Genomic DNA, 21,242 nt, shown 5'->3' with positions numbered 1-21,242 from the left:
TGCCAATACAATATTCCCGATTATTTTTAACAACACCCAATCCAAACAAATAATGATTTTTGAAAACCCAAATTTGAATTCAAAGCTTTCAAGCTTTTTAATGGCTGTCAATGGTGGAAAATATCTGGAAGAATATTTACTTCCATAATTGTAGCGCGCCTAAATAGGAATATCTGGAAGAATATTTAGTTCCAGATTTGTAGCGCGCCTAATTAGGAAGGAATCAGCTCCTAATAATTGGTATTTAATGAATGGTATATATTTTGTAGAATAAATGTGAACATGGCGGGTAAATATGAAACTATGCACATTTTTGGTAATAAGGTTTCATATATGGTATAGGAAGGAAAAAGTCTCTAAGAAAAATAACATCATGAAAATGAGAAAGTAGATGCAAAACAAAAGCCATAGATAGCATAGAACCGGCACTATGGAAAACGAAAGAGTAGTAAGAAGCAACATTATCAATAACGGACTTCGATAAAAATCCTATCAAACTAGCCTAACAAAGGTAAGAAGTAAGTAAACACTCAACTACCCCGAACAAAAATAATTTATTGTTTGTAATGGTACTTTTCTTTTCCTTAATTTAAAATAATACTTAGTACACTGATATACCACACGAGAAATAATTAAGAAGGCTGAAGCCGCTCACTATTCGGCGACATAAGCAACGCTGACCGCCATTTTTCCTTCCATCATCCGCCAATCCAACATTATCCCATAACAGTACATACTTTGAATGCCAACGAGTTTCAACAAAAATTCTTCTTATCTTAACTTTACTTTAGAATGCCAGGACTTTATACCTTGTTTAAACATTTAGAAGAAAGTCAAACTCTTATCGAAAACCCAGATACAATTCTGTTCACTGGTGGCTTATTTCTTGACCCATTAATTCCTTCTTCAATTACCACCTCCACCACAAATTTTCTAAATGGCTCTTCAATTGATGATTCTAATGAGTTACATTCTCCCATTCGTCGTCGTAGACCAATTTTCAGGCGAGAAAAGAGTGTTGGTGCCGGTTTTGGGGGTAAATTCTTGTGTTTGAGCTTATCAGTCAAGAAGAATACTGGCGTTGTCGGAAATTCCAGTGAATGCTTGTTGAGTAATAATGGAGACGAGAGTTCCAAGGTGGAGGAGCCTAGTGACGGTTCTGGAGGCGGGAGGAAGCGAAGTATTGGGTTACCGGGACGTCGTGGTGCAGTGAATACCACTAAACATTTGTGGGCTGGAGCAGTTGCTGCCATGGTATCAAGGTTCGTGCTTTTCTCCTATCGAAGTGTTATAAATTTCAATTATGACATTTTGAACTAAATCGGAGTTATTGCATAGCTGACTTTTTTATTGCACTTGATCTCCTATGCAATACTTAAAACTGTGGTAGGGAATTTGCCCATACTGCCTTTGAGGTAAAATCTGCTTGACTCCCTAACTACTCACATACATATCTTTACTTGCACTTAAATGTTGGAAAGCTAGGAAACAAGGAATGTGCCATTAATTTTTCAATATATGATAGGGAAAAGCTGTGAATATGGATGAATATGTGGGATAAAAGGGATGCTCTCTTTTTACAGAAAAACAATAATGCAGAGGGGCCTGAAATTTTAATATAGGATATGGACAAACTTAAATATGGAGAAAAATGCCGTCAAAAGGAGATGGTTTCAGTAAATGGTTGTTAACATGATAAGTGCTGGGAAACACACGAGTCTTGTTTTATTTATCACTATGTTGCCGTTATAAATGGAAGTGTCATCAGTGTAGTAGCTATGCTTGTGTTGTTGTTTTAAGGTCAAAACTGTTGAGATGAAGCATTAATATTTAATGTGATGTTTGGTCTTACTCATACCTCGTTTTCTTTTTTTGGATATGTAAGCCCCACCGCTGAAACCCCCCATCCAGGAGCAAACAACAGCCCTTCCCCTATTTTGCTCCCTTGGTGACTCTAAACTCTTAGATCCTTTTTACTAGGCTAGCCCTCCCTTGTCTTGGGTTTACTTTCACAATCAAAGGCCTATTTCCGTTAAGTTATAAATCCATGTTTTAAGCCATGCTCGATAATCCATTTTGCTCAAACTTTTAACCTTTGTCTCATTTTTCAGTTACTGTCCACTTACATGGATGTCGTGGTTTTTGTTTGGATCTTGTTACATTACTGTCCATCTTCCTAAAATAAAAGCATCATGTTCTTCTTAGGCACACTTTCTTCGCTTCATTCCAATGTAGAGATGAATCAGAAGTAAGCTTTTACCCAAAAAGTTAGGCCTGTTACTCATAAAGTAATCCATGTTTCTATAATGTTGTTTATATTTTCCTTTTTTTTCCGCCAGATGGCAGGAGAGGGGGTTTAAATCTTTCGTTAAAGTCAAGCAAGACATTCACATTGAGAAGAGGGACATCACATTTTGACCTATAACAATAATGATCTGAATGCTTTCAGAAAAAATCCTTTTCTTTGGATTGAGCCTCTGGATATTCCTTACACTCAAAGTTTTTAACTTCATTCTTAATCATACGGTTTTAAATACAAAGAAGTTAATTTTTGTATTCCTAGAGTTAAAGATATTTCTTTTTCTTTTCCCCTCCTTTTGGTAAGTATAAGTTTCATGCTTCCAAATTGCCTCAATCATGTTATGCAGTTTTCTGAAATTTGAACCAACATGAAACTTCGGAAATGGTCCTTATTCTGAAACTATTCAGAGCTTATATTGAGGAGAGGGAGCGATTGTACCTGGTCAATCAACCCCTTTATTATTTTTGAGTCTTTGTGCACTTCCATTTCCTTATTCTCGTTTTCTATCCATTTTCTCTCTGGCATTGTGATGGTCAGAGTCGACAACTTATTGAATGAACTAACATCATAGCCCTGTTAACTTCTTTATGTTTATTTGATTACTTGACATTTGTTAAAATAGTAAAATTGGTAACAGATAGTCTAGTTTATATCCTTCTAAATACCTTCGATTTTTTTAGGTTTGAGATTAAGGCATTAAGCATGCTTTTGAAGTTACTTCTAAAGTAGTTAACTCCAAATCGATGTTGAAATCAGTTTCTTCGTACAACTATCTTTTGCTTCAACTCTGTATGAATAAATCTTGTTTTAGCAGAACTGTTGTTGCTCCACTTGAAAGACTAAAGCTGGAATACATAGTTCGCGGTGAACAGAAGCACTTAGTGGAGCTCATCAAAACGATTGCAGCTACTCAAGGCTTGGGAGGCTTTTGGAAAGGGAACTTGGTCAATGTCCTTCGTACTGCTCCTTTTAAGGCAGTTAATTTTTGTGCTTTCGACACATACAGAAAGCAACTCCTAAGATTATCAGGAAATGAAGAAACTACTAACGTCGAGAGGTTTGTTGCTGGTGCCGCAGCTGGAGTGACTGCTACTGTGATGTGCTTACCACTGGACACCGTAAGTTATGGGATATGGAAAATTGCATTTTTGTCCCTTTGATATTTATAATCTTCAATTAGGCCCATCTTTTTTGCGTATAAGCACATAAAACTGTCAGTGCATCAGTTTTAGCATTTTGATCGTCTAGCAGTCGGCAGAATTGTCAACTTTAAGAACCTTTTTTTCTCTAGTTCCATTTTATATAGAATTGTTTCTTTCTTTAACATTGTTATTCCAAAAATAGCAAGAGCAAAGGAAAATAAGAAATTTCTTTTCTCGTCTCCATAAACCTTCTTTTATGTTGCGTACAGTTTCCATTCCTTATATACAATTTCTGACTCTCAGCCTCTAGCAATCCAAAAGGGCAGGCCGCAAACACAAAATTATATCCAAAAAGAGGCCTAAAATTATCATGTGGAGTTGAAAAAGGAGGTATTTTTCCGTATAATCTTATGGTTTAAGTTCTGCAAAACATTAGCTGCTTGTCAGTTCGATCTGCATCATTCATTCATTATAGATTTCTGCCAGTAGAAAGGAGACATCTTTTTGTTAGGGACTTTGATTTTCATAGGAAATTCAGCAACCAATAAAAAAAGATTCTTTATTGAAACAATTAGTTCTGGAATTGAAGGAAAGCAAATTGATATTTTGGATACATTATCTTCAAGTGCAATAATTCTGCGCCCATCCCATTTTTCATCCAACTATCCTATTTCTCGTATATTTCACAGTTGCTTAAGGGAAACACGTTAAAATTCGGTAGTTACTCTTTCTGATTCATCTGCTGATGAGTTCTAACTTATCAAGCAGTTTTGCCTCTAAACCTTTTTTGTTTCCTTAGCATTTCTTGGTGAGTTGTGGAAGGAGATAGCGGGTGTGACACAGGGAAAGCAATGCCAATTAGTGGCAGAAAGGACTGGGAAGGTGGGGCAGTGCTTGTGAGAAGCCTTGGGCTGTGGACCAAGAGGGTGGTTAAGGAAGAAATAATTGCTATTGATAAATAGACTCTTGTCAACTTCCCAAAGTTTAAAGCTTCCATCATCCTCGAGCAAACTAACTCCCGAGTAGAATAAACACTATTAAGCACATCACAGGGAATCATGACTAGAAGACCCTTAAGCACATTCCTTTTTGTTTTTGCTATTTTATTGTTATTGATATTAGGACTGCGCATAATATGGTAAATACCAAATTACCATACCGAAACTGAAAATTTTGGTATTTGGTATTTCGTTATTTGGTTTAAGTTTTTAAAAAGTTTGGTATTAGGTTTGGTATTTCGGTATTTACCGAAATATATACTAAGTTACACACACGTATTATTGATTGTAACATACTAAGTTACATGTTGAGGTTGACGGTCCTTGTTGTATTCTCTAAGTTCAGCAATTAACTCTAAGCAAGTAACAAAATATTTTCAATGATCAAATTTATTCGTTATGTACCTTTTTTCTCTGTGTATTTTGATACTTGCTGGTTTTGGACAAAGATTTTGTCAACAGTGAGCTTGGCACGTTTTTATTTTTGTATTTGTGAGTACTTTAATTAATGAGAATATTACAGACTACAGTCTATGGCTCTCTATGTATTAGTTAATATTCAAGACGAACAACTGAAGTTACCGGAACGAATAAACCGAATACGAAAGGAGAAAAGCCGGACCATACCAAATCTAGTCCGATATTGGTATAGTATTTTAAGAAACAGAATACCAAAAATACCGAAACAAAAATGTCTAAATACCATACCGTACCGATCGAAGAACACCCCTAATTGATATAAATAAGATACCGAAAGATAGGAAAAACTATTGAAATAAAAAACAAAATAAAACTAAGAACTATAGAATTTTAACTTTCATTTAGGATTAGAAAATACTGTTGAGGCCTTAATGTTTTTTCCTAAATCAAATAATAGAAGGGCCCCAACTGAAGTTGGCATATAGGCAGGGGCAAAAGAGCGAATTCCCCTGTATAAAAATTTAGTATAATAGCTACTGATCAAGAAAAAAGAAGAGAAATTTAGTACATCAGCTTTGTCTGAGAGAAAAACAAAGAAAGGGATGAAAAGATAAGAATAAATCTTCGCTCCATCAGTGAACCAGCAAAACAAAATGGGTACTGGACATTGTCTGTTATTGTTAATACGGGCCAAACTAATTTCTCCCTTATCTTTCAGGTCTGATACATGCTTATAATAAAAGATAATGCATGTTTGATTTGTGCATGGAATGATGTTCTGTCATTTATTAGCATCAAAGGCCTGGTGTTATTACTAGTTTTTATTTCTCTGATTTGAAAATGGAAGCAACTATGCTGAAAGAGTTTGCATTTCATTCTTCCTTTAGGAATGTGTAACATTTTTTTTTTTTAAAATATAAATGCATAACGTGTTCACACCAACTGATTTCCTTATTAGATTGATTATCCTCCTAATGATTGGGGAAGTTTGATTTCCCTCTGGCTTCTTCTTTGTAATTTCCACTGTTGCCTGATAATTTAAAGCCTTTCAGATCCGGACCAAGTTAGTGGCGCGGGGTGGAGAAGCCTTGGGCGGTGTAGGCGGAGCTTTCCAACACCTGATCAGAACTGAAGGATTCTTCTCTCTTTATAAGGGCCTTGTACCCTCCATCTTGAGTATGGCCCCAGCTGCAGCTGTCTTCTATAGTGTATACGACATATTAAAATCAGCTTATTTGCATTCACCTGAAGGAAGAAAAAGAATTCAGTATATGAAGCAACAGGGAACAGAGCTCAATGCTTTGGACCAGCTTGAGTTGGGACCTATGAGGACCTTGCTCCATGGTGCTATCGCTGGTGCGTGTGCTGAAGCTGCAACCTACCCATTTGAGGTCATTAGAAGGCAACTTCAATTACAAGGCCGAGCATCTAAACTGAGTGCCTTGGCAACTTGTGCAAAGATTGTTGAACATGGGGGTGTTCCAGCTCTATATGCAGGGTTAGTCCCTAGTTTACTACAGGTACCAGTACCGTTGTGGCCATGCATTATGTTTAAGATACTATTGTCATCAGTAAATGAGTCATTTCAATCTCAGAAACTGAATACCACTCTTCTTCCCATCGTTGTGCTCCTCAATACACATATGGAAGTAGCAATTTTTCATTAGGTTAAGATAGTCAGTTGGTTAACTAGAACAAGTATTATCAGCTCTATTTTGCTGTCTTAAGGGTTAAAACCTCCTCTCCTTGTCCTGATGTAAAAACTATCTAGGAAAATGGATAGCAAGAGGGGGGGGGGGGTACTAGGGATCGTTTGGTTGGGAAGCAAGTTATCCCATGATTAATTATCCCGGGATTAGTTATCCCACCCTTCCATGGGGATAAAAAAACACTACAATCCTGGGATAACTAATCGCGGGATTAGTTATACCACGATTTTATTCCAACTAAACTCATCTCATATTTAATCCCGGGATTAATTATCCCTTATCCTTCGTACCAAACGAGCCCTAAGAGAGCAAGATTCTGAGTTGTGGCCTCTCTATTTTCTGCCTTTTATCTTCCTTTTCACCCTCTCCTTCGTTTTATTGGATTGCCCCTATGGCTGACTTTTTCTTTAAATAGCAGAAACAGTACATCCAGATCTAGAGAAATTATCATATTTCAGTTCAATTGATTTGCATATTCTGTGATTATAATATTCCAAATTCAACCATATCTTTGAGGGATTGAGTTCATTTTCTTCTTTTCAAATCTCGTTACTATCAAGACTTCCCATTCTCACTATCATGTTCTGAATCTTCAGGTGTTACCTTCAGCATCCATAAGCTACTTTGTCTACGAGTTCATGAAGATTGTTCTCAAAGTGGAATGAAGAACATCTGTTGCTAAGTAACGAGGTACAGAAGCATTGTATTACAATGTTATTCATCACATGATATTAAAGAGGTAGAGTTTAGTTTGTTGGACACTGAAGCTAAAATTTCTCTTTTAACACTTAATGAAATGTTTAGCTTAGATTCAGGCTCACAGACTCGACGCTATATTTTACTCAGTAAGATCATCTTTATCTGTAGTCTGTACCACTACTTAAGCCCAAACCCCTTTAACCACTTTCATCTCATTTACATGTCTATATGTATCCTACTAATAAAACTCCTACCCTTTTATCTTACTACTACCTCTATCACTCTTAATGGTCTATATTCAAATTAATGAAATTCTTTCACTATAATTCTCCATGTTGTCATAAATCCTCCTCTGTCCCAACAGGAAAAAAGAGTTTATCAAACAAAAATGCTGGTATTCTCTTCAACAGGCTGAAAAGATAGCTGATTAATGATTACCTTTTTTGGGGAAATGAAAAGGGTGAGGAGGGCAACTATAAAGAGAGTAAATTATAGAGAAAATCTCACTTTATACCCATTGAATCCAAATTATTTACCCTTTAACGTCCATGCCCAAACTATTTACTATTCCTACCCATGGGACCCAAATTAATTACCCGCTAATTTTCCAGCCGCAATCTGCAAACAAAAGTTGAGCTAGAATTCTGGTAATTATGCAACAGCATACTGTCAAAAACATCAATAATAGGCTTTTCTTGAAACATTTCTCGAACCCAACTTGGTAAATCAACCCCTGTGTTCAATTGCTTCCAACGGGGCCTTACCAGTCAGTAATTCCAATAGCAAGACACCGAAGCTGTAAACATCAGATCGGAGAAACATCGTAGGCATTTTCCACTTCTGGTGCTTGATAGCCAGGGATTAGGACAAACTTGGAGTTTGGCACGAAAAGTCTGAAAATTCCATTTTCTGAGAGACGAACATCGAAACAATTGGCGAGTAAAACATTGGAATAGAGATTCAAACTCCAAAAGAATATCCTTAGTTTTGTGTGGCAGTAATAATATTTGTGGGTATGGCATTTACAGAAGTCTCTGGTCATTTACGTCTTTGGTACCATGCTAATATCATCCTTTGAGAATCTTTCCATTATCCACCATTGTTGGGCTTGAAGCTCAATTTTATTTTTGAAGATTTCTTGTTTGATTCAAAGTGGGTGCTGTTAAATATTGCTTATAGTACCTTCTGGAAGTTCATACTGAATTTTGATAGCATTTGGAGCTGATTTGAGGTGATTGAGATCGAAATTTTCAATTGAAAATCGAACAAGAACACAGCTACAGTATACCGCTACGGTATACAATATGATGTAGGAGTATATAGCTATACTGCAACAGTACACTATTATAGTTTACAAAACAGTATACCGCTACAGTATACTAATATACTATAGGAGTATATAGTTATACAGCAACAGTATACTATTATAGTATACAATATATTATTATGGTATATTGTAATAATCTGCAATATACTATAGCAATATGTTGTAATAGTATACAATATACTATAATAATATACTTATTACCCGTAAATTCACTTGCCTTTTCCTTTTTAATTTGTTTTAAGCTTTTACCCAGCGTGAGAAGCAAATTGAAAATGCAAAAAAAAAATAAAAAAATTATAGTATGCTATATAACGTAACGGTATATTCTTACAATTAGATCCTTTTAGAATTTTTTAAATTTTTTATTGACAACTGATATTATTTTAGTTTAATAATTGAATTGAAATTTTTTTAACTCTTTGCGCACAATTGTATACCCTGTTGGTATAGTTATATACTATACTGGTATCATATGTTAGTTAATATTTATTTGGTTGTATTAGCTACATTTAATTGGTACACAATTTGATTTTTATTTAGTAACAATATAAAAAAAGGAGAATGAAATTAGATTATGAAGAGAAAAAGAATATAAAAAAAAGAAGTTAAATGAAATTAGAAAAGGAAAAAAGAAAAAAATAAGAAGAAAACGAGAAAAAAGAAAAGGAGAAAAGAAAAAAAAATAAAAAAGAAAACAAAAGAAGCATAGAAATAAAAAAGAATTGGAGAATAAAGAAAAAATTCTCCACAAAAACCTACTATGGGTTGAAAATATAATTAGTTTATGGGTAGGAAAACAAATGGGTAGATAAGGGTAAATAGTTTTGTTTTTGTGGATAACTGTGTCAAAACCAACGATAAAGAGAGTAAATTATAGTAATAACTCGGCGATGATTGATTTACTCTTATAATGTAACTCAAATCGAAAAACAGTTGGATGGATATACACCCATTTTAACAATTAAATGAGTGCATCTCTTGTCAAACTCGTCCAAGCTTGTAAAAAGGTCAAGATACACCTTTAAGTGAACGTATCTAACTGAATTTTTTCTGTTTAAGTAAAGGAAGAATGTGCAATCTCTCTTCCTTTACTTCCATGTTTCTAAGCAAATGATAAGCTCCTTTTGTGAGAAACAATTTGGCAGTTTATTTGCGAGCGGTCTATAAACGTTAGTAAAGTGAAATTCTTTGGGAAATAATATCATTCTCACGTTTTTAAGGGGACAGTCAACGGTGAAAGTAAAAAATCTTAAATCTATCGTTAAGTTATTACTACTCTAACTAGTATTAGACGCGCGCGGATGCGCGGACACTAATCATGTCAAATATTTAAGTTATTTAGATTGCATGTAAATAATCTTAAAATTTATATTTTCTCAGTAAATATAGATAATCATTGGATATTAACTACATGAAAAAAGTTAACTATTTCTTCTATTTTTCTTTTTTGATACCATTCTTGTCGGTGTCATTAGATCCTAAAAATAGTCAGGAAGCAAAATAATAACTCATATTTATGGCAAAACAATCAAATGTTGAGACAATGAATGACTCTTTGAATAAGACTTAATCTTTTAATACTACTTGAACTCTTATTTGGTGTGTTGATATCTCTTAAGAAATATTTCTTTCTTAAAATTTCAGTTTCTAAAACATTATTTTTCAATAATAATTATTTTATAATGTAATTGAAAATATTATTCTTAATTCAAAACTCATTTTAGTTGGCTATCTAAAAATATAAAAAATTCTTTAGCTAATGAATTTTTTTTACTCCATTTTGATATTTGACATTAACCATGTTAAATATCTGAGTTATTTGAATTATATGTAAATAACCTTAACATTTAAACCTTCTAAATAATTATAGATAATCGTCAGATATTAATTAAGAAACACTACATGAAAAAAGACTTAACATTTTCTCAATTCTCGTAGTGATAATTTTATTTTTGCACTATTCTCATAGGTGTCATTGGAACCTAAAAATAGCCACAAAGTGAAATAATAACTCATATTTATGGAAAAGCACAAAGGTTGACACGATATAAACGATTCTTTGATTACGACGTGACTCTTATACTACGACTTGAACTCTTATTTGGTATGAATTATCTTTCAAAAAATATTTCTATTTTGAAATTTCAATTTCTAAAACTTTATATATATATATATATATGTATATATAATAAAGATTATCTTTTTAATTATGCAAGTGAAGGTATTATCCTTAATTTAAAATTCACTTTAATCGGCTATCTAGAAATTTAAATAATTCTTTGGCCTGATTTATTTCAGTACGACTCCACTTTAAGTTTATCAATATCTCTAGCCCCAGAATTTGAATTTTTAATTCCCTATATATACAAAAAAATTTATTCATTGAATCATTAAATGTTAAATTAGTTGATTATTATTATTATAAAACATTGCATATGTTGTCTTAAAATTATCAAGTAGTTTATTTTTCGACACCATACTTGGCTTAACCTCAATGCAAACTACTCAATTTGCATTCCAATTCAAATTCGAATATCATATCAGTTTGTTAGTAATAGTGATTTTTTTAAACGACACATATGTAAATTAAAAAAAAAAATATTAAGATATCCTTATCTTATAATCTATGTATTTGAGTTGAAAAAAAAATATTTAAAATCGATGAGATTAACTTTCAAATTTTTTATACTCAACAAAGATGAAACATAAGGAGAAATTTGTTGTCATCTTTTGTTTCTGGTTTTTAGATCTTTCTAACATTTTTTTCAATATTTATTTTCTTTTATATTATTTTTTATATCATTATTTCTTTTGTTGAAAAAAATTAATTTATTCCACTATAAAAGGACGAGTTTTAATAAAAATTGTCTACATATGAACTTTAATTATACTTTTAGTCTTCGGTTGAAATTATTTCATATTTTTCTTCTGGCTTTATCTAATCAGCTTAAATAGGTGCTCACCCGACCACTTAAATTAAAAAATTAAATGATGTGTAATTTATATATAATATGTGTATAATCGTGTGTTGTCGGTATATCATCTATTTATATTAGCTATAAAAAGTAAACAATAAAAAAAGGCCGGATATTATGTAAATATTCCATAAGATTTTGGTTTTTTTAGTTTATCCATGATATAACTTCTATTATAATAATTTTAAAACTCTCTACTGATGTTCAAAAATATCTTATCTTTTTATTATCTTTGAATTAAAAAAAGTAAAGAGTTTTTTCGAAATAATTTGTTTACATTTAAAAAAAAAAATTCACGTCATACCAAGTTTTTCTTTATATATACTCTTTGTTACATTTAAAAGACACTATAGAAACTATCAATTAGAAACCAATTTCTCTCTTGTTGAGTTTGAAAAAAAAAATATTTCACATAATCTAATGATTCAAAACTAATATTCTTCAACGAAAAAAATATTATACCCTTGCAATATTGGCTTGACTAAAGCTAAATGAAGGGGTTTCAGCTTATACCCTTCAATTCCTTGAATGTGCTAAATTAAAATTAATGATAGCAATTGTATAGCCAAAGTTTTGTTATTTGTTTGATGTCCATTTATGCAAATTGATTTTTCAAACAAATATTCTTCAAGAAGAAAAAAGAAACAACTTTTTTTTTTTTAATGTTGACTAATTTGTGATGTTTCCTTCTCCAGCATGTATGTTTTCTTTATTGTATATGTAAGTAAACTTTTATTTGGTTTTGTAAACTCATTTTTGTTATTTATATAAACATAGACGTGTACCCTATATATTACATTTATTTTAAAAGAGTTTCGTTTTATTCAAATCAAGCTACAATGTTTCAAAGAACTATACTTATAGAATTTTAAATATGAAAGAGTTCTATAGTTATATGGAGCATTTTTTTTTTGCTAGAGGCGAAGTAGTATTTAAATAATTAGAAAACATAACAAAAGTTCCTAACATAATTGCATATCATCATTAACTGAATTAAGTATGATACTATGATAACATGATAAAAAAAGATAAATTTTATTTTTCATTTAAATTCGAATTTTAGAACTTTATCTATAAATTCAAAATTATCTTTTAATTCAAATTCCATATATATATATATATATATAATATTATATTATATTATATTATATTTGTATTTAACTAAAATAGTCAAATATAGAATAAAGTTACCATATAATATTGACATTTATTAACTTATCACTTGGCTTAACCATAATGTCAATTATATATGGTAACTTTCTTGCTTTAATATATATATATATTAAAGCAGGTCAACATTTAAACATGAACTTTTACACCGAGACACAGAAGACCCATAACCAGACCGCTTTTTAAAATGGCAAAATTCTGCCTCTATTCCTGAAATCTTCCACCAGTACTAAACTAGTGTTGTATTTTAAAACGACAATATAAATGGGGAAAAAAAACTCAATCCAAAATATATAATAAAATATTTCTAAAATCTTCATCTGCAATCATACGTGTAACATTTTCACTTGCCCTTCGATAATCACACAGTTTTTTCCCCCGAAAACGCTTTCACTGCCGCTATGCCGCCGTCCGGCAACGGAGCTGAAGCCGCTGCCGGCCGCCGCTGCACGTGCTCTTCCACCGAAGATGAAAACCAAAACCAAAATCAAAGCTGCCAGCATTGCCGGCGATCGACTCTGCCTTCCTCTTCGTCATCTTGCTCGTTGCTTAGCCTCGAATCCTATCCGGTTCAGGACTACGATAAGCTTTGGAGAATCTATAGTGCCTCTATTAAAGGCTTTACCATTGGCGCTGGCCTCAAAGGTGGCCTCGCTATCTTCGCTGTTCTCTCTCGGCTACGACGTAGAAAATCGTTGTCCTCTGCGAAGTAAAAGTTCTTTTCTTTTGAATCATCAAAGCTTTTTAGATCTCAATTTCACAGCTATGCTTAGCGCATTTGAGTTTGTTTTTCATGTTTTAGGAAAGCGCAAATGGTGTCGAGCAGTGACGATATAATTTTGGCACTAAAGGAAACTTTAAGATATGGTCTATTCCTTGGCACTTTCGCTGGTACTTTTGTATCCGTTGATGAAATTGTATCTGCTTGGGGCGGTCATCGAAGGTACCACACTATGTGTGTGTGTGTGTGTTACATTCAAAAGTTTTCAGTTTGTTTTATTTATGTACACACAAATACATATACTTGAATTTGTTAAAATCAGAAAATTTTGCATTTGTTATGAGAGTTGGGGAGATGATTAACGTAACAGTAAATGAAGCAGAAACTTAATTGAAATTCAGGACAGCTAAGTGGAGAGCATTGCTAGCTGGTGCAATCGCGGGGCCATCAATGCTTCTTACTGGTAACACACAGCATACAAGCTTGGCAATTTACATTCTTATGCGTGCAGCTGTGTTGGCATCGCGTTGTGGAATAAAAAGTAAGCGGTTTGGGCACATATGCAAGCCTTTAACTTGGGTTCATGGAGACATTTTCCTCATGTGTCTATCCTCTTCACAGATCCTGTAAGCATTGTTTTTTCTTCCTCTTGTAGGGACCTAATTTCATATAGATATAGGAGTAATGACTTTTTTCTGTGATTGCAAGTCATATACTTCTTAATCTTTATGAATATATATATATATATATATGTTATTATTCCTAGGCAATCTGGTTTCCTTTTTAACAATGTAAAGCTGCAAGTTTTATGCATTGTTAGCACTTCTTTTTTGATAAACCGTAATGTCATTTACAAGTAAACGTTTCTCTCAATTGAAACTAAGCATGCTAAAATCTAAGCTAAAGCATGTTGATTTGGCTTCGTATTGGAGTTGGCCAAGAAATTAGGTACTTTCCAAGTCTTAACATGAATGAAAAGGTCCCCGAGAAATGGTCATTGCCTTTGAACTTCTTGCCCCATTTTAGTGGAGAGTGAAAGGCTACCTTGAACAACTGGAGGACGAAGGTGAGGTATCGATTGGAATTCATGTTCACATCTTGAAATATATCATTTCTATTGTCTATATGATGCGGCCTTAGAGACTTGCATAACTAATTAGCTCTTTCAAAATTCTTTGGGGGGGGGGGGGGGTTTCTAATGGAAGTGAGCTAAATAAAGTCAAGTTGCACTGGGCACACTATTAGCAGCGGCTTACAAATTCTTAAGCTGTATTGTTCCACTATTTATACATGCATGCTCAGTCTTGCATGTATTGAAGTGGTTATCTCAGATGGTAGTCAGAGTGCTGATTGGACACTGACATTTCAGTAGTCTTAGAACCAGAAATATTTAAACTGATTCAATCCCACTTGATAATTTGGTAATATGTTTCAGGAAGAGTAGAACTGTCATATCTGAATCAGGTTAATCTCAGATTCATTATTTGTCTGTCACAAGTTACAACGAAAGAACTGTATTATGATTTTGCCTTATAAAGAATGTGGAAAAGTATACTTTAATTTCAGTAAGAATTTATGATTATATGACTTGTCTTGAGATCCAATTCTCTAATCCCTCCTACCAATGTAAGTAGAATTCTGTTAATATAAATCTTGATGGCATGTTTTAGTTTAACCAATGAAGTATAAAACTGCACCAATTGGCAGTGGTTCCACGAGATAGTTGACATGTTTACTCTTTCCTTTGAAGGAAGTAACACCGCATTTCCAAAGCCCTAGCTCCCTTAAACATATGCATGTATCATAAATGGAAAGTTTTATACAAGGCAAAGCCTCAGTCATGCACACACCACTGTCTTTGTATGTATGTTATCCCCAACCACAATAGGTCTAGGATACTGTACATTAACAATGAACCGAAGTAACTGTCTGAGCTGCCGTACTACATTAGCCCAAGTGGAATTCCTATGTTAATTTGACCACCCAATTTTTTTTCTGTTAATTTGACCACCCAAGGGCCAAGCTAACTTTGGCTTCTGGTGATGATGTGGGAGATCTGTGTGTACTTGTGTTAGCAACAACAAGAAGAGGTCAAACTTGTAATATTTGAAGGAAGGGGCACAATATGTACTTAAACAAGTCATTTTTTGACATATTACAGTGTACACAGCAAAGTCTAGTAATCTAGATATGTTGCCTGCATGAAAAAGATATAATTTTGTGCTTCCATAGGATCAATTCTGATTACAACTTCCTGCGAAAATTTACCTAAAACGTCTGTCTACAAGTAGTTGTCTAAACACTTGTTGTCATCAGTTTTAATAAAGATTTTGTTTCGCTGAAAAAATGTAGTAAGTTCCGCATTCAAAACCTGATTTACTACGAAGACCTGATTTGCTGATTCTGAGAAGCCTATGCCCTTCTGAGCTATGCTTTTCTCTCATACTCCATTTTTTTTATTTATGTCAGGTCCGCTTATATATTGAAGCAAGATAGTCTGCATCCATCTTACAAATCCTTTCTCAACAAACATGGTGGGAAAGCTCAGGTTATCCTGCAGGGTGTGCGAGACCTGGCATGTGGGAACTCTGTAGCCAATTTGGATGCGATAGAGACCCATTACAAGTCCAATGGTGTTGACATTAAGCTGGATCCACAAATGAAAGTACCCTGCTCGGTATGTCACAATTTCCTGTTCCTTGGCAGGAAAAATAGTTCAAATATGACTGCTGGTTTCTATTTTTTTTTTGGGTAAGTAATTAAAGAAATTATAAGTTTATGCACTAAGCCAGTACATCAGGCATAATTAGAGGTTGTGCAAACCCTCTATTGTCTCTTCAAATTTATGACTGCTGGTTTCTATTTAGTTGCGTTTGCTCCTGCTAAAGCAATTTTTAGCTACTTTACAAAATGCTGGGGGAAAAGGAGTTAAAATATTTACTCTGTAGAGCTAGAAGTTAGAGGCTTGGATTGAGGTTGTTTTTGTTCGTCTGTTTCTATGATTTTGTATTCTTAAAGCTTTTGAGGTTGTTTGGGTGTTTTTGAAGTTAGGTTTAAATTAACAAACTTTTAAGGTTACAACAAGGGCTCTTGGGACTTGACTGATATCTTCTTATTAAGGGGTCCGTAAATCGACGAGATTGGCTATTTCTAGTGGTCACTACTTTATAGATTATGTATTTTACCATATCTTAGTTCTTTTTTCTCTTTTGCTGAATGTTATTATCCTTTGGTTTTCATAATCAATACTTTTTAGAGCTAATAAAGACAAATGTGGTATCTGGAAATTTTTCTGTGTTTGTGGAAGATGTGTTGTTCGTCGTTTTTGAATACTGTACCATGTTAGGACAATATGATATATCGTCCATTTTTCTTTCATGCGGTATTTTGGGGCTATGTGAAATGCATTTAAGTTGAACTGCAGAAAAAGTTAGAGTTATGATTTATTTCCAGTAGTGAATACCCCCATTTTAGACTTGATAGAGAACTTCTATTATTATTATTATTATTATTATTATTATTATTATTATACACACACACACACACACACAACAACAACAACAACAACAACAACAACAACAACCCAGTATAATTCCACGTGCGGGGTCTGGGGAGGGTAGTGTGTACGCAGACCTTACCCCTGCCCCGGAGGGTAGAGAGGCTGTTCCCGTATATGTATATATATATATATATATATATATATATATTATTTATATTTTGGTAATGATGATGATATGAGTGAGCTAAATGAAAAGAATGAGGATTCATAATGCCGACCCCAACTTGTTTGGGACTGAGGTATAGTCGTTGTTGTTGTACTGAATACCCAGCTGAAGAGGAGAACCATCTGAGGTCTGATATGTGTCACTGATATGTATCAACTCTGCATATCAAGAGTTCTTGAAACTAAAAATACATGATAAATTTTGTTCACTAGTTTGCTTTATGGTTCCAACTATGGTGCATGCTTCACTGATTAGCGTCATATGAAAAAAATACCTTTAATGTTGTAGCCTCTTGTATACCTTATAAAGCGTAAGCCACTTATGATTTTTCATCCCAGGATGTGGCTGGATGCTGCATTGACCTAGCATACTTTCGCTCTACCTGTAATTGTTATGACAAAACCAAACATCCTGTTATTTTGGCCTCTATTGCAGATTCTTGATTGTGTGTCACGTGTTTGCCTAAAGTAGGTGCCACTACTCTTTCTTGAAATTTTTGGTTTGATGGTAATCAAGAGTTGCAAGAGTTTACTCTACATGCTAATTTGTTGATTCCAAGCACTGTTTTCCCTTTTGGATGTTCGTGCAGATAGTACATGAGAATCAAGGATGTGGTGCACATTTTATTTCTTTTCTAATTCAAGCTTACAAGAGGGCTTTGCCAGTTTACCTTCCAGTTTATTTAGTTCCTGCACTCATTGTACATCGTCAAGGGCTCTTGAAAAGGTACTGAATGTTGGTTTCTTAATGACAAAGTATTTTGTCTTCTTCGTTCTTCTCTTGGATCATGATTGCTAAAATCTGAAGCATTTTATGTATATTCTAGTGTAGTTGTTACTTTACTAAGCAATTATTTAATAGTACATTTCCATCATGATAGTCCATATTGCTTTTGGCCCATTTTTTTTCCAAGCTCTATAATTGTACAATCATCTTCCTTCAGCTCCAGTTATTACAACAATTTGTGTTACTTTTTGCAGACCTAACAAAATTTTGGCAAAGGGTCTTCTTGGTACAGCAAGGTCTAGTCTATTTCTCTCTGTGTATTGTTCATCTGCCTGGTAAGAACTGTTTTGACTTGTAATCGCATGTTATTGTATTTGTTATAAATATTTCCTCGGATCCCCCTCCAAGTTTTAGAACTCTAGCATCGAATGTTTATTTATCTCAAAGCTGCTTATTGTTTCATTGTTAGGTTATGGACGTGCCTCCTCTTCAGGCTGTTCAAGAGATGTAATATTCCCATGGTGGCACTGGGAACGGTATAGGACCAATCAATTAATTTTCTTAACCAGTTGTTTACTTCTCCCTCTATAAAGTTAACATAAATCTTTTGGCAGTTCCCTACTGGTCTGGCCCTGGCAATTGAGAAGAAGAGCAGAAGGATAGAGATTTCACTCTACTGCCTTGCTCGGGCACTTGAGAGTTTCGTCACGTGCATGGTCGATGTTGGGTATTTGCCTCGGTCTAAAAATTTAAAGAGAGCCGATGTGGTGATTTTTAGCATTGCAACTGCAATTATCATGCATTGTTATGCTATAGAGAGGGATGTCTTTCGATCCAAGTACTTGAATGTACTTGATTGGGTGTTAGGTGTGCCTCTTCCCCCCTATGAAACCACTCCTCGCAAGAACAGGAGAAGTGATTCCAGCTAGCTATTATGGCATGCCTCATCCCCATAAGGAACAGGCTCGTGTTGTGATGAATAATGGATTATTCTTTTTCCCCTTTCAATCTAAGAAGGTTGGCGTTAGTATACCATTCTTTTTCGTGAGAAACGTCTATACACAATAGATGTCACAAAACAAATTTACCTTTGTACACCATAGTGCCACAGCAAGACGAATGATGGTCCGTTTTAATTTAAACTTTGTTGTTGCTAGTAGATTGAAATTTGAAATTATCTTTCATCAGTATGATTATCAGATTGTCCTCTATCAGGGATTTGTAGGATTGCGTAATATTAAATGCTCTTGATATATTCATATTTCATCAAGGCCTTCTAAAATTGTTTACATGTAAGGCCATCTGGAATGTTTGCAGCAAATTACTGAGCTCAACCTTGACTTGTTGGCATTTCAAAATAGAGCCACCGTGATACAACAACAACGAACCTAGAATAATCCCACAACGGAAGAGGATGGTGTGCATGAAGGCAAATAGATTATTTTTCATAGACGCTCTGCCCAAAACTATGATAATAATTAAAAAACAAAGACAAAAGATAGGAAACTGAACGTTCAATAATTTCCGAACAAAGAAGTTCTGATAATCACTCCATAATATCAACAAGGATATCACATTACAATCAAAATGGTGAACTATAAGTCGTCCAAACCAGTACCTTAAACCCTAGTATCAAAAACCCTAGCCCCCATTTCCAAAGCAAAACACATCAATACCCAAAAAGAGAAATAAAAATCAAACCTCATCTTCATGAAGGAGCATATTGGGAATACCTTTAGTGACAGGAAATTTGCGGCCAGTCTCGGGACAAACCAAGGCACCCTCTTCAAGATGAAGCTCAAGAAGGGCATGGTGGAACTTATGAAGAAAATCATCAGACTCGAGCATAGCCGCATCAGCGTTTTCAGGCAGCTCGGCATAGCCCATGGTTCTAGAAGCTTCCGCCAATGCCTTCCATTCAACCTTATAAAACATGTTCTTGAGGAAGTCGATGTTGAAATCGACCTCCTTCTGTACCACTTTCTCAACCTCGATCTTCAGCGGGAATCCATTTGCGACTCCCTTGATGTTGGATGATAACATGTTGTGAGTTAATAGCCTCATCTGCAGATAAATTTCATAAATCAAAAGTAAATTTGAGGAAATTCCCAATTGAAAAATATTTAACCATTTACTTTTCAAATATATGAAGAGATTGCCGCAGCCAAGCCAGAAAATAGAAGCAAAAGTTGAATTAGTATTACTTGGAAGTAGGAACGAAATAGGCCGCACGCTGTTGGGTCGCCGCTGGAAATTGTGTTCGCAGTTGTCTCTCCTACTTCTGCTCTATCAGTTGTAATTTTACTACAGCATTTCGTGGCATGGCAAAAAGAGAAGTCTAGGGCTGGGCCAGGGTCGGGCCAATCTGCGTTTAAGGGAAATAGGAGTATATTTCTAAGAACAATATTTTTCACAAAAAAAAAAAAAAAAAGGCTGATTATTTTCTAGAGTTAGATTAGTAATGAGAATATATTTTTTAAAAATATTTATTAAAAATTAGTAATAGTATCACTAAAGTTGAAGTCGTTTGATGAAATCCTTTACCATTAAATATTGATGAAACTTCTTAATATTAATCTACACAAGTTACATGAACTAAGGAGTGGTTTGGTTGTGATACAAGTTGTCCAAGGATTAATTATCCCGGGATTAGTTATCTCAAGATTATTATCTCATTCTCCTATAGGAATAAAAATAACATTACAATTCCGGGATAACGGGATAACAAATTCTGAAATTAGTTATACCACAATTTTATTCCAACCAAACATGAGATAAACTTATCGCAAATTTAATCTCGAGATTAATTATCTCTTATCCCTCGTGCCAAATAAGAGTTCAAAGATTTGTCCCTTCGGAGACATCCAACAAAACGAAGTTCAAAATTTTCTATAGAGGAAAATGCGAGTCCTTTTTTCCCTTTTGATTTTGCAGTAATCGAAAGTAATTTTTACGTGAAAGTCGGTCATACAACATTGCCACCTTGGAGGTTTTCGGGTCAATTGGTTTTGTGGTACTTTATAAATGTGTTTTTAGTTTTGTGATCCTACATCTTTTTTTTTTTTTTATACATAAGAGATTCACTTTTATACGTGAATAGTTCGTCTTTTACTCGTAAGAGATCTAAAAGAAAGGTCATTTTCTTAATTTTAAAATTGTAACAGGGCGTGATGTACAAATAGTACGAGATTTTCATTTGTAACAGTCCATTTCCCCTAGCGTTTCTTTTTCCCATTAAAATATCACATAAATTTCAACTTTGGTGTAACAAAATTCCTTCAAATCTCTACTAGGCTAAAATTACTGAATTGACCAATTAGCTCATAGC

General features: G+C 34.1%; 3 protein-coding genes across 4 annotated transcripts; 2 read left to right on the top strand and 1 right to left on the bottom strand.

The window, feature by feature from the left end:
* Positions 617–7,536, top strand: LOC109229772 (probable mitochondrial adenine nucleotide transporter BTL3). Of its 2 annotated transcripts, none has more exons than XM_019395330.1 (4): positions 617–1,262; positions 3,117–3,420; positions 5,915–6,360; positions 7,168–7,536. In XM_019395330.1, exons 1-4 carry the CDS (start codon positions 793–795, stop codon positions 7,187–7,189), a joined length of 1,242 nt encoding a protein of 413 aa, XP_019250875.1. In that variant the 5' UTR covers positions 617–792; the 3' UTR covers positions 7,190–7,536. The 2 variants fall into 2 exon arrangements, with proteins under 2 accessions (XP_019250875.1, XP_019250871.1); XM_019395326.1 differs by having other exon boundaries at positions 5,915–6,382.
* LOC109229764 lies at positions 12,977–19,123 on the top strand. The gene is made up of 8 exons (XM_019395320.1): positions 12,977–13,451; positions 13,545–13,685; positions 13,865–14,089; positions 15,933–16,140; positions 17,778–17,914; positions 18,169–18,249; positions 18,384–18,450; positions 18,529–19,123. The coding sequence occupies exons 1-8, from the start codon at positions 13,144–13,146 to the stop codon at positions 18,841–18,843; spliced, it is 1,482 nt and encodes a 493-aa protein (XP_019250865.1). The 5' UTR covers positions 12,977–13,143; the 3' UTR covers positions 18,844–19,123.
* On the bottom strand, positions 19,412–20,264 carry LOC109241541 (multifunctional methyltransferase subunit TRM112-like protein At1g22270). Its single transcript, XM_019408289.1, has 2 exons — positions 20,119–20,264; positions 19,412–19,978 (listed from the first exon to the last, which is right to left on the bottom strand). The coding sequence occupies exon 2, from the start codon at positions 19,976–19,978 to the stop codon at positions 19,610–19,612; it is 369 nt and encodes a 122-aa protein (XP_019263834.1). The 5' UTR covers positions 20,119–20,264; the 3' UTR covers positions 19,412–19,609.

This window comes from Nicotiana attenuata, chromosome 1 (genome assembly GCF_001879085.1).
Source record: "Nicotiana attenuata strain UT chromosome 1, NIATTr2, whole genome shotgun sequence".
Classification (NCBI taxonomy): domain Eukaryota; kingdom Viridiplantae; phylum Streptophyta; class Magnoliopsida; order Solanales; family Solanaceae; genus Nicotiana; species Nicotiana attenuata.
Note: the sequence above shows the minus strand (reverse complement) of the source record. Positions and strands in the feature narration are given on the sequence as shown.

Coding starts and splice junctions, on each gene's coding strand:
- LOC109229772 (XM_019395326.1), top strand. CDS start 793: ATGCCAGGACTTTATACCTTGTTTAAACATTTAGAAGAAAGTCAAACT. Junction 1,263..3,116: donor GTTGCTGCCATGGTATCAAG/GTTCGTGCTTTT, acceptor TTGTTTTAGCAG/AACTGTTGTTGCTCCACTTG. Junction 3,421..5,914: donor TGTGCTTACCACTGGACACC/GTAAGTTATGGG, acceptor AAAGCCTTTCAG/ATCCGGACCAAGTTAGTGGC.
- LOC109229764 (XM_019395320.1), top strand. CDS start 13,144: ATGCCGCCGTCCGGCAACGGAGCTGAAGCCGCTGCCGGCCGCCGCTGC. Junction 13,686..13,864: donor GCTTGGGGCGGTCATCGAAG/GTACCACACTAT, acceptor ATTGAAATTCAG/GACAGCTAAGTGGAGAGCAT. Junction 17,915..18,168: donor CGTCAAGGGCTCTTGAAAAG/GTACTGAATGTT, acceptor TACTTTTTGCAG/ACCTAACAAAATTTTGGCAA.
- LOC109241541 (XM_019408289.1), bottom strand. CDS start 19,978: ATGAGGCTATTAACTCACAACATGTTATCATCCAACATCAAGGGAGTC.